Genomic DNA, 13,690 nt, shown 5'->3' with positions numbered 1-13,690 from the left:
CACTCACACACGCCAATGGAAACAAGAACAGCTGGGACTGTCATGGCTTAACCCTAGCCAGCAACTAAGCACCATACAGCCACTCGCTCACTCTCCCTCTCCCACAGTGGGACGGGGAGAGAATCAGAAGAGTAAGAAAACTCATGGGCTGAGATAAAGACAGTTTAATAGGTAAAGCAAAAGCTGTGCATGCAGGCAAAGCAAAACAAGGAATTGATTCACTACTGCCCATGGGCAGGCAGGTGTTCAGCCATCTCCGGGGAAGCAGAGCTCCATCTCACATAATGGTTACTTGGGAAGACAGATGCTATAATTCCAAACATTCCCCCACCCTTCCTTCTTCTTCGCCCCAGATTTATATACTGAGCATGACATGTGGTATGGAATATCCCTTTGGCCAGTTTGGGTCAGCTGTCCTAGCTGTGTCCCCTCCCAGCTTCCCATGCACCTCAGCCTTCTTACTGGCAGGCCAGCATGAAGAGCTGGACAGTCCTTGACTGCTCAGCGACAACCCAAAACATCAGTACCTTAACATTTTTTTCATCCCAAATCCAAAACATAGTCTCACACTAGCTTCTATGAAGAAAATTAACTCTATCCCAGCTGAAAACAGGACAGAGTATAAATGCAGCACTGCCTCTCCACAAAGGCCTGAGAGCCAGGACTCCAGACCCTACTGCAAATGCCCCTTTTGTCCCGCAGAGTGGCAGGAGGAAGCAGACCTTGGGCCACCTTGGGGCTGCTGTCTAGGCAGGACCTGCTCTCCAGGAGATCACTGGTCTGAACAGCTGGGAGCTTTTCTCCCAGCAGACTTCAGCTGGACCATGTGGGAGGGAAGGAGCTAGGGACAAGGATGTTATCGCCACAGCTGCCCCTTTCCTGTCAGCACCAAGCAACACGGTTCACCTCCAGCCCGTAGAGGGACCTCCCAGCCAGGGCCTGATCCACACTGCAGCACACCTCTGCAGCAGACAGACCTGCAAAGGGACAACAGCTATGGTAGAAGAAAGGCTTTTGCTTGCCCAGAGCCAGACACAGCACCATGTCCTCATGCTCTACACGTAGCAGAGCAGGAAGACTATAAATTGCATAAAAGTCCATCAAATGTCTGCAATTAAGTTATTGATTTTCAACACTGCCTCAAACTGGGTGCTTCACTCCAGCTGTCCCTGTGATGGCTTTAATTTGACATGATGTTCAATTTGACAAAAGCAGGACCTAGGACACAAGAATGGGTCCAGGAGCTAGGGGCTGAGATCTACAGAAACAACAAAAGGGAGGAAGGAGGGGAAGCCTAATCCTACCTACAGACACCTCTGAGAAAGAAGATGGTATGACTGAAGACCTATGAGGACAGGGTACCCAGTTCTACCTCTGGCACCAGACTTGCAGCATCCCTGCCCTGGAGGGTCAAGCACTGGCACCAGTCACCTCTCTGGTGGGATGAGGTGCAGGATGGGGAGAAGAGCCCTGAGCTGCTCATAGGAAAGATCAAACCAACTGGGAAGCTCCCTACTGCAAGGTAGTGTCAGGGCCAAATGCTGACAAGGCTGGCAGAGAAGCCAGTAATTTATAACTGACAAGATCCTTCAGCAGTGATTGCACTTAAAAGGTAGATTTTTGCTTCAGAGATGACTCCAGGGCACAAGACCAGCCCAAACTGAAAAGGCCAGGAGAGAGCATTTCACAGCTCACACTGCTGCATCCAGCAGCTCTGCTCTGCCTCACACACCTCTTAGGGCTGCTGTGCCACCAGCTGTGGACCAGAGGCACCACACTTTGGCCCAGAAACCCTTCTGTTCCGCAGTACATCCATCCATATGCCGCAAAGACAACCTCACAGGCTGGTCTTGGCTAGACCCATGTCATGAATAACCCAGACCCAGGCTTACTACTAGTTGTCAGCATCTGAGTCTAGACCCATTACATTCCCAAACACCAGATGTACACACAAAGTCAGAAGCAGCCTCTGTTCCCACATCAGTGGGCAGAACGTAGCTGTAACCATCCAGATGGAGAATGAGGAGCACCAGTCCCTGATGCCTTCCTCTTCCTCTGTAAGGACACCACAAGCCCACAGCTTGCAAGCAAGCCAGGCAGCCAGGGCACTTCTGCACCAGCCCAGCCTCGACTTCGGCAGGAGACAAGACAGCAGAGATAGCAATGCTGCTGCAAGCAGCTGGGATATGCACATGCTCCCCCCAGTCCAGTTCGTTTCCGATCTCCTGGAAAGGGTGTTCACTTAAGAAAATGAGTAGTTACCATGGTTGCTTTTCATTCTCCCTGGCCGTCTTCTCAGAGCTGCAACTCTGCTGATAACATGAGAATCCCCCTCATTCATCTTTGGCAACAAGCTAGTTCGAGTTGACTTATTTATGCTTGGCTGTATCCAGTGAAGTTATGGTGCAATCCTGCCAGGCATGTCCAGGTTACAGGCTAGTGTTACTGTGGTATAATTTGCCTTGCAAACAACTGCTTAAGAAATACTATTGCTGCATTTCCTTTAAAGGATCTGTCCCACCTCCTCCTCCTCCTGTCTGCCATCACACAACTCTTTCACCAGATATGAGCCAAGGCAGATCACCCCCACACCAGCACCTGCACTGCACATCCCCTTGGGCACCCTGGCATGTTCCCTTGGAAAGCTTCTGATCAGAAAGCTGAGAGGAAGGGATCAGAGAAGGGAAAGTACATGGCACCAGGGCCTCCAAGCAGCCCTCTCCCAGCTGCAGCAGAGAAGCCCTGCTAGGGATGCTGGAGGTGCCAAAGTCTGAAAATCACAAAAAGCATCACCTGCCCCTAGCAATAGGTAGGGCTCCTTCTGTGCCCAGCCTGGCAGCAACCAGCTGAGAGTCCATGCCCAGTGTCCACAGCAGCACCCACTCCTGCACCTGCACCGTGGTGCATCATCACCACAGGCAGAACCTGTTGACCTGCACAAACATCCTACACTCCAAGAAGCACTTGTTCTTGGCTAGGCACCTCAGAGGCAAAGGGTTAAGAGTTCCGAAACTCACCCCTACATACATGAGCCCATCAGAGTTATTCACGTGCACCTGCCCTGCATGAAGTATAACCTGTGTCAGGACTGCATGCATGCAGACAGAGCAGGTGCCTCAAGGACTACGCCACAACCCTCCGTCTCAGCCATCTCAGTGCTGTCACCCCACAGGTGCCAGCCCAGTGATCATTGCAGAGGGGCATTAGCCATTAAAAGTTTATATCAGACTCTGCATTTCATGCTGCTTCGCCTCAGATGCGTTCACTCAATTGCATAATTTACCTATTAATCCATTCCTATCAGACAAACAGATACACTCCTTGTGTTCCAGTATTTACCTGAACGTGGCAAAACTGCACCAGTGCCAGAGTCCAACAGTAAGGCAGGATCCACACCCACCTAGAGCTGGGTTTTGCTTCTCCATTTTAAGCCATTACCTGGACAAGCCAGGCAGGTTGCTGCTCTCAGTTTTCCAGGGCCAGCACAGAAGGCCACACAGGACTGCCTCTGGCTGCTGGGCACTCCAAAGCACTGGAGCAACAGGACTGTGGGGCAGCAGATCCGGGCTGCCGGGTCCCAGGCGTGAGCCCCATGTTTAGGACCAGCACTTACCACTCCACTGCAAGGGGAAACCAAGCAGCATGAGGAGCATTGCAGCAAGGCACCTTCAGCTCAGAGGCAGCAGGATCATGGCATACTGCCCTTAGGCTGAAGCCAGCAATCCTAAAGGTGATGAAGGCTCTGCTCTTCCCCACCTGCTCTCACAGCATCTCACTAACAGATAAGCAACAACAGGCAGGGAACACTAACCCCACTTTGTGCCTTGACTTCTAGTCTGTGGAGATGCAATGCAGCCTGCTCAAGGTCATCTATAGGATATCAGGAATCCAGGAGTCCAACTTTCCAGCATCCTCTCAACACCCACTTATCTCTTTCCCACCCTTCCCTCCCTCTCTATCTGAAGAGCAAAGGTCTTGAATTCCAGTTTAACCTGTTCCCCTCCTTCCTGCAGAGGCAAGCCTAGACACTGGCTCCCACCCCTGCTCTGATATCAGTCCCTGCTCTCCAAGCATAACACTGCCCACAGCAAGTACAGCATGTATGACTTAGTTTTCTGGCATAAAAGCTATAAAAGATGCAATAACTAAACATCCATCATGTACTGTATAACCCACCTCCTGTAACCAGGAAGCCTGAACTCATATCCAGAGAGATAATTAGACATGTAAAACAAGATAAAGACCTTAGTTCCTCCCCTGGCCAGCTCACCCCACAGAACCAAAAGAAGCAAACAATTTTACATAAAAATTAATGAGTCAGAGTCCATCTCTTACTCTCCTGCTGCAAAGGTGCGATCCAGCACAGCAGATCAAACTGCATTTCCCCCAGAGGAAAGGGGGGCCAAGACCCTCCCTTCCAGAGCAGTCCCCCTCCCACAGCCCATGCTGGGGCCGCAGAGTGCCTGGCTGGCCCAGCACCCTTGGGGCTGCGTGCAGGACGGGGCTTGGATCCTGGCTGCCAGCCATCCTCCAGCTCCGCAGGCCTTGCCCGGGCCACCCCTGCACCTCAGGTAGTCCTGGAGACCTGCCAGCCCTTGACTGAGCTGGGGCTACCAGCACCCAGCACTGAAAGGCACTTGGCAATGCCCAGGAGCCAGTGGGATCAAGGAGCGATTCTCTGCAAGGCCCTTCCCTGCTGCGGCCATGAGCTCAGACACCAGCCCCGCTCAGCTGCCCCCACCGCAGCATGCTGCCATGCGGAACAGCCCTTAAGGCTGGCCTGGCAAACAGCAGTGCAGCCCCAAGTGCCTTGGCCTGGGCTCCACAGAGCGCCTTTGAAATACTAATGCGGACCTGTCCTAGCATCCATCACCACTTTCCCTGCAGGACCCAAGCCCCTGGGGCCCGTTTCAGCAGTCCTGGGAGGTACCGTCCGCCTGTGCACAGAAGCCTAATGGCTCCAGACCACTTACTATGCCACTCATTCCAAACATGTTAAGCTAAAATCAATGTCGACAGGCAAACGCCAAACACATCCAAGAGTGAAGAGGCCCTGCACTGAATCCACAAGCAAGCTAATAGGACCTGTCACTTCTGCAGGGACAGAAGTGCAGACAGGCCCCAGGCCTACAAAGAGGTAAACAGGTATCAGGAAAAGCCAACGCTTGCTAAATTTGACTGCCCCTCCTCAATGGCAGCCTTCACTCCTTCCCTGGCGCAGGTCAGAGCCTCCAGCCACTCTCCAGACCAGCTCTGGGGCTACAGCCTGCACTTCCAGCTCAGACTGAGCCCACAGGACAACTTTGGGGCTCCAACCCATGTCTACAGCACCTTTCTGTGCAGATCCAGCTAGCTCCAGGACAGCACATAGCCATTTCAGCCCTGCAGAATATGAAGGGCCCTGAGAGAAGTGCTTTCTCATGCAAAACCACATGCCCAGGACTGATGCCAGAGTGCAGGACTCCTGTTTGAGACCTGGGTCCTGTGGGGGCAAGGGGCAGCTGAGATTTTAAAAACAATGCAATTTACAGCTTTCATCTGCCCCAACACATGCAGTGGCTGATGCACCCCAGAAACAAGCAGGCAAGACATCAGGGAAGAAAATAAACCAGAGGAGCTTAAAAATTACTGAAGCAGAAGCCAGTTCATTGCAGTTTCAGGAACATCCTGACTTGGTAGAAAGCCAAATCCGACGCAAAGGAGATGCACTGCAGAACCCTCCCGCCCCACAGGGCAAGCCCAAGGGACCTCATGTGGCTGTGGCAGAATCATGCAAACATACAACTATGGAAACAACCTTTGGGGTGTCTGGCCAGAGAAACCCCTTGCGCAAGGCCTCCCAGGCCCTGGCACCAAGCAGGTAAATGTACCGTCTTGGGGAGCAAACCAAAGCATTGAATTAAGGGGGCACAGGTTTGCTGAGGGGCTTAGCACATGCAGACTGGATGTAGAAAGGGTGTAGCAGGTGCTCAGGTGTGCAGGGCAGAGGGCTCAGAGCTTGCACCATGACCAAGAGCACAGGGCTGAAGGGGAAGGGGTGTTCTCACTGAGGACTAACAGGCAGGGCAAGCCCCAGCTCCCAGCTACTTGCTGCCCCAGAAGCTTCCAGATGCACACAAGTGTTTTGAGCGCTTTCTATCAAGGAAAAAAAAAAAGATCAGACTGCCTGCAAGTGTTCTGGCTGCATGTTGAAGTATTTTTCTCTACTTCCAGCGTGGAGATTAAACAATTTCTCTTCACAATAATCACTTCTGCATTCAGCCAGCTTTGTGCTAGTCAGGGCTTGACCCCAAGTTTCTGCCTGTGCAGCCAAATCACCTCTAATCTGGACTTTGTGCTACACAGAGAAATAAGGAGAGCAAAATGCACTAAGGGAGGAGTGGTGTTCTGATGAAAGGATGCACATTTCCTAGCATGTCCCTCACTCCAGGCTCCGCATGCTCCCCAAACAGCCCAGAGGCAAGCTCTGGGCTGCAACACCCAGTCCATGCAACCAGTGAGCTGTCTTGCAGGCCACAGCACATGCTGGATTTGGGCTTATGCCTGTGTGTGGCAGACAGCTGTTAAGCAAACCCCAGGGAGCTCAGGAAGGAAGCCCAAAATACAGCTAATTTTAGCATTTCCTGTTACAAGGTGAAGCTCCTGCAGTTCCCAGGCAGTTGGCTGGGTCTCATCCTACCCTCTTCTGCAGCTGCAGGTCTCTTCCTTTGGTACTAGGCTCTGCTCAACTCAGGCATTGTGGTGTGATCTGCACAGGGGTACCCATGCAGAAGGCAAGCACAGAGCACCTCGGGTGCCAGCCCAGAGCACCCTGCCAGCTCTCAGCCCACAGTTTCTTCTTGAGGTGACAGGACAGCAGTGGGGCTACAGAAGGGTTTGCAGATCAGGCACCATCCTGCAGACAGCCTGCTCCTCGCCTAGCCCATGTGCATGCACAGCAGCTGGCTGTCCTGACCTGGAATTGGGCAGAGGGGGAGTTAGCAAAAACACACCCAGGCAGCACCACCAGCCCCTGCCTTCCTCTGCCCCAGCGGACCCAGTGCATTGCCTCCAGCAGCTGCTGCTGCTGGCCCTGAGGCAGGACAAGGCCTTGCTTCCCCGGGAGGCTGAGCTCTAGGGAGAGCCCTCGGCAGCTCCAGCTGCCTTCCCTGCCAGCCTCACACAGCACCAGGTCAAACCTGCCTCCTCAGCACCCCAACAGTGGCATTTGATGGCTCTGTGCCCTGCTGTCTGCAAGACTGTCCTCAGCAGCTGTGCTCTTTCTCCTGATGCCCCAGCAGTCCCAGACCAGATGAGGTTTCTAGAGAGAACTCATTTGAAGCCTGCTCTTGCAGCTGGTCCTGCCATGCCAAGGGAGCCCAGGTAAAACCGTTCAGTCAGCTTCCATTCTGGATGACCTTTCTCCAAATGCAGGAGCTTAGTGCCAGCCTCAGGTCTGTGCTTTGCACATAGAAAACACTGACTTCTCCAGGGGCATAGCACAGGATCAGCCTGGCTCCATGGGCTAGGATTAGCTCCAAGCACCACCTCTTGCCCTTACAAATGCCAGACTCCAGCCTCACCTTCCCGACCATTTTGCATCTGCCATTTTGATCCATCAGACAGCAACAGCAACCCATTTTCCTCTCCCTTTTCAGAGGTTTATAGTGAGTCTGGATGAGTTCATGGAAGACACTGAAGTTGAACTAAACCCACAGAAACCACCCACAGCTGAAGAAATCCAAGCTGAAACTGGTTACTGGCTGGGAGAGTATCAAGAGGAACATCACACATGCTGTGTGTGCTGTTGTTCCTCCTCCGTAAGCATCCACTTTGGCCACTGTCAAGACAAGCTCCTGGAACAAAGAGGTCTTTAGTCCACTCTGACTTAGTTTTATGGTCTCAAGCAGCACATAAGCTGTTGCTACCAAAACATGCTGCCCTGGCCCCCGTGCAGAGTAAGGGGCAGGTGTGTTGCAAAGTACTCCCAGCTACTCTGTGAGAGTTTGTGCAGTTCTCTCATTTGTTATTCCCTCTTAGACACTAGGAAATCAAATTACTTTCCTTCCCAATTAGTACTCCATTATGCAAATAATGTCCTTTGATCTGCTCCTGCTGTCACAGAACGGATCTGACTGTATTTGTTTTATTCCTCTTTATGCCCCAGGAAGGTACCCACCTCTGGGAGCTGGGACTATACTTTTGGCAGGAACTGGGGAGTTGCAGCCAACAGCTGCCATGAGCGAGAAGAAAAACCACCCACTTGGGCAGCCTCAAGCACAAATCCCAGTGAGGTCTGGGATGGCAGGAGCATGAGAGGAAGAAGGGAGTCACTTTTCAGGCTGGGCTGCAGAGCAAAGGCTGTCAGAGCAGCAGAGAGAGGGAAACAACTCCAAGCTGGAGAGTAGCCCTACCCCATGGGGTGGCCCCATCCCAGCCCCTTCCCCAGCGAAGAGCACAGCTGAACCAGTAACACTGGTGATCCAGGAAAACATCTGCACCCAAATGGAGCCAAGACCAGGTATATTTGCCAGTAGGTCCCCAGGCTTTGACCTTGATCTTGATGTATTAATAGCCAGTCCAAGCTCTCCTCAAGGTGCCCAGCCTTCCTACCCCTCCTTGGCCAGTACAGAGGATCACTTCCATGCACGTCCGGGAAGGCAGCAAGGCATGCTCCCCATCCACTCTTATGAAAATACCCCTCAGGTCTAGGGGGTTATTATCTGTCCAGCTGAGAGACAGCAATCATGACTACCAATACCAACCACAAAAAAGCCATGTTCACAACTGCACCAGGCCTTGATGCCACAAAAGGAGCACTCCCACACAAACAGGGCCTGTCAGGGTATTGCCCATAAAGTCCTGAACTTTACCTCCCTGGCCCAGGCAGCATCCCATGTCCTGCATCCTCAGCCCTTCCTACAGCATCTGGAGCTGAACTTCACACACCAGGTCCATGACCAGCCCCATCTCCCTCTGTGTCCACACCAGGGCCACAGTGGAGGAGCATGGCAGCCGCCGACAGCTGAACCCTAGAAGGTTAAGGAGAAAGCTACTTCTCAGGCTTGCTTGTTTATGCTTTTACAGTATATGTCCATCCTGTCCTTTGTGCTACCCGTTCCCGGGCAAAGCACTGGTAAACCATGGGAGAACCGGGACAGAGCCAGGGACTTGCAGCAGCAGCATGTGGGTACCCTCCAGCTCTGCATTCATACTGCAGGGGACCATGCGGCAGCACCACTTGAAGATGCTGTGTGAAGCTCTCTGCCCTGTTAGTTGTGCCACTTCCAGGGCTAGGCTGCTACAGAGGTGCCCTTACACTCCCTAGCATTGCCAGGCTACAGAAAGCTCTAGGGCTGTCGCAGGCAGACAGACATCAGCCTGGCAAGCAGAACAGGCTCTTGGCTCCAGAGAGCTCCCCTCTCCGAGTATGCAGCTTGGAAGGACAGCCCATGCCATTCACAGCACTGTTCTTTACTTTTAACTTCTGAGTATTTTAAATTGCAGGAATTGCCTCCTTTCATGTTGTGAGACCATGTTTCTTTCTCCCTCTGATCTCCAATTTTGCATAGAAACTGTCTCCTTTGATATGTCTTGTTCACTTCAGTCTGATGAGGCAGCTCCATAATTGTTAGTGATTTTCAAAGAACTGGGATCCTTGTCTAATACTCAGAGTTGAGAATTCCTTCCTTTTTAAATGTTGTTCAAGCAAAATAGATTAAATTAATTTCTTTCTTCCCTTTGGGAACAAGATGCCTCCTGCTTTGCTGCCCACACGCTGTCTTTCATTCCTCCAGGAGCACATGGCTGTAGTTCAAGGGGTCACTCTGACTTGGAAAAGGATTTGTGCAGGTAAATGGAAGAGGAAGGAGAGCTTGGCATGCCTGAGGAGAGCTTGTTCCCCAGCCGTCAACAGAAATCCAGGCAGCAGCAGCTCCTACAGTGTGGGCAATTCCCACACATTTGTACCTGCTGGAGGCCACACAGCAGTCTCACAATATGCTGCCCATTAACCATGGAGAGCCAGAGCTCTGTCCTGAGGCACTGCAGAGCCAAACACCACCCCCTGCACCCCGCTTCCAGGATGCTTCTTCAGCCAGACCTTCCTGCACAAGCACAGCAGGACCATTTGCCTGCCCTGCTGAGTCCCTCATGCAGCTCAGCCCTGCTCCCCCAGCCCTGGCCCTGCCACGTGCTCTCCCTCTGGGAGCTCACTGCCTTCCTGGCACTGTCACTTGCCTCCTGGCTGATGCATCCCTTGCTGACAGTGCTGGGGACCTGCCTTATCTTTGATGTCAGTCAGTCTTTTGCAGGCTGTCTTCTACCTGGATGCAGCCTTTGGAGAACAGTGATTTATAGCTCCCTGCCTGCAGCGCATGCTGGCACGCAGACTGCTGTATGCTCTGGATAGCCAATGGGGGATAGCAGCCCAACATGGATGGGGAACAGTGTGACATTTTGGGCAGTGCCGCAAACAAGCCACTCTCCCTGGACTCAAGCTGCGCTCGGCAGTATGGGAACCCACCATTGGGCCAGCACAGGGAGCAAGGGCAGCAATACTGCAGCTCATGCATCACCTCCCTGTAGCGCTCCAGACGCTCAGGTGAGCGCAAAGCTCACTGCTCCCCTCTGCCATCCCTGCGGCGATGGACTCATGCAGCCTTATGGCACATGTCCCAGTCTGGCCATCAGCACTCCAGCAAGGCTGATCACCAACAGACTTAAAAGATGTCTGGTGGTAAGGGGATGGGCCGGCTAACAGTAACACAGGGAAGCCACACTTGTGTCACAGGGGACATGAATTCCCAATCTCTGCCAACAATGCCTGACCCCTAGGAGGAAGGCCAGAAGCCAGGCGAGAGAGGCTCAGCGGTGCTGCACAAGGGGATGGCTGGACGGGCATGGCGCCCTGGAGAGAAGTAAAGCAGCACACAGAGGATGGCCTGGAAGGCAGGAAGAGAGGGAGAAACACCACTCAGGCTAATCTGAACCACAGGCAGCCGTGAGCCCCTCGGCGTGCAAGGGCTCAGTCCATCCCCCATGGCCCCCCCAGCATTTGGGAGCAAGGGGGCTGTGCAAAACCAGGGTAAATGCACAGCGGGCAGCTGGCACTGCCACGACCTGTCTCCAGGGCACAGCTTAGGGCTGAGACTGAGCGCTCAGCTACAGGCTGGCAATCAGCTCAGAGGATTTATTCACTTGTTTTCCTTAAGCCACCTTATTTATTTTTCCTTTTTGGCTCCCTAGCTCTGGTCTCAGCTGGAATCCCTGGGATTTGCAGGCAGTTTTGCAGGGTACAACAGGCTCAAGGTTTGACAGAAGAGAGGTACAGGTTTCCCAACCCACCTCCTCCCACCCAGGAGACCTACCGATGGGGGACAGCTCAGCCACACTGCCGATGTAGGGCCCCTCCAGGAAGCGTGGCTCGCTGTCGTTGATGTCCTGCACCTTGATGATGAACTCTGACTCAGGCTCCAGCAGCTGGTCCGTCTGCCGGTCACGGGCCTGAGCCCGCAGTGTGTAGAAGGTTTTCTGCTCCCGGTCCAGGCGCTCGGTGGCATGGATGTCACCTGTGATCTCATCGATGAGGAAGATAGTCCCTGCGCCCTCCCCGGAGATAGTGTACTTGATGGAGCCGTCCCCCTCATCCGAGTCCGAGTGGATCTGCCAGTAGGGAGAGGGTGGGAGCAGGCTGGGGCCATGCTTGTGCCCCCATGGCTGAGACCGCATGAGTGTGGAGCCCCTGGTCCCTGTGTGATGCCTGTCTGCTCCCTCTGCTACTGCCGGACTGGACAGCAGCACAGAGCACCACCAAACGATGCCTGTGCACGGAGGAAGGCCCAATAAACTGCAATTTCAGTCCCACCTATGCCACCATACACTCAGCAGATCACAAATCCTGCCAGTATCCACTCACACCACAAACCAAGGGACAAACACCACCACTACAAGATTAGGAGATGCTGGAAAAGGGAAGGACAACTCAACAGCACTCCAAAAAAACAGGCTTTCCTGTGGGCAAGGACCCAGGACCATGGCAGTGTAGGATCACCTCTCCCAACCTGCACAGCAGACCAGGGTATAAAGGCAGCTCACCACCAGCATCTGTCCTCACCTACACAGCCAGCTGCTTATCCTCATCTGCCAGCTCTGCTCTGGCCACACTCACCCTCCGTTTTCTGGGCAGTCTGTGCTGACAGATCTCCCTGCCTGAGAGCTCACGCACGTGCTGCATGTTTGCAAGGTTTACATTGCAAGGTAGCGGTCAACCCCACACAACACCACACCCAGAGCCCCCACCTGAGCAAAGCCTGCAGGAAAATGTGGCAAATTAGGCCTATCTTCAGGATGAAAAGCAGACCCTGGGGAAGATGCTTTTGTAGCCAAACCCTGCTTCATTTTCTAATTAAGACAACATTTGAAATTAGGAAAAGAAAGAGTAAACAGCAGCTCCCCATGGATCAGGAGCTGACTGGAATCCAGGCCAGATGTCCAGAGATAATTTTATTGGTAGCATTAAACTGAGTTATGAGGTTTTTATAATTTAGCCACTTATGAAAAATCTATTAACAGTGACTGGACAGGCAGAATGCATCTTGACAGAGAGCAGCATAGGCATTAACTGGGACAATCCATAACAGGACAGGCCCCTAGAAAGGTTTCATCAGCTGCTTCTATTTGCTTCCTACAATTTTTGCTTAGAATCAGCAGAGTCATGTGTGCCCCACCCCCCCAAAAGAAAAAAGCTGTCCATTAATTGGCTAATGAAATATGGAAATGTTTATGGGCCATTCAATCTTCCAAACTGCAGTTCTATAATCCACCTTTCAGACATACAGCTCTACCAGCAAGAATTTATACCAGAGCTGCCTCTTTTTATGATGCCTTCATTATATTTGTCTTCTTAGATACAGTTTATATATTTATTTCATGAGTGAGGGGCCCATGAGTTAGACAATTCAGTGCATCTTGCACAACATTCAATATTACTGCCCGTGTTGAAACATCTCCCAAGGCTTGCCTGAGGAGGAGACCTTTGCTCAGCTAGCAAATGGGGCTGTGAGCCCGGCAGTACTCTGGGGCCACTGGCAGCTTGGCCACAGACCTGCTGGGGCAGGTACCTGCTCCGTGCAGCGCAAGTAACAAACCTGCATTTTTCTGAACACCAGGCTCGTGACTAATAACTAGGCCAGAGATAAACCACCCAGCACCTCTTTGCAGAGCCACACCAAGCTGTCAGCCCATCCTCTTTACGTACTTGCTGAGTGCTGACCGCTCGGAGTGGACGCCAGCATGCCTGCAAACTGGAACGCTAGGAAGAAAAACGGAGCCTGGGCTCAAGGGGCTGTAGAGATTGATTTACAAGGGAAGATTAAAAGAGCTAAATCTGCGCTGCTTGACTAAACAACAACTAATGGGGGAAGGCTGGATAACAGACTACAGATGTCTGAGGGGGGATGCCACAGGCCCAGGCCACAGCCCAGGGATGCTCGCTCCTGCCCGGCCTCGCCATTACATCGGACACGCTCGGCGAGCGCCATGCTCCCGCACAAGCTCGGGAGGCAAGCAAGACCGGGCAGCCCTGGCACAGCGCAGACCCGTGCGGGCCCCAGGGCCCCACCGCGCCGTCCCCCGAGCTCCTTCCAGCCCGCAGTGCTGCCCTCCAGGAGCGGGAGATCCCCTGCCGGCGGCCCCGCACCCCCCCCCCTGG

The 13,690-nt window shown here is 53.0% G+C and overlaps 1 protein-coding gene across 1 annotated transcript in view; it reads right to left on the bottom strand.

Annotated features, from left to right (window-relative positions):
* The window catches only part of CDH22 (cadherin 22, type 2), a 57,372-nt gene that overhangs the window by 40,656 nt on the left and 3,026 nt on the right, over nucleotides 1-13,690 (bottom strand). Inside the window, exon 2 of the mRNA XM_010284425.1 lies at nucleotides 11,349-11,643. Coding sequence (XP_010282727.1) covers nucleotides 11,349-11,643 — 295 coding nt within the window. The remainder of the gene's footprint in view (nucleotides 1-11,348; nucleotides 11,644-13,690) is intronic.

This window comes from Phaethon lepturus, unplaced genomic scaffold (assembly GCF_000687285.1).
Source record: "Phaethon lepturus isolate BGI_N335 unplaced genomic scaffold, ASM68728v1 scaffold4363, whole genome shotgun sequence".
Classification (NCBI taxonomy): Eukaryota; Metazoa; Chordata; class Aves; order Phaethontiformes; family Phaethontidae; genus Phaethon; species Phaethon lepturus.
The sequence above is the reverse complement of the archived record's forward strand: the minus strand, read 5'-3'. Positions and strand labels throughout refer to the sequence as shown.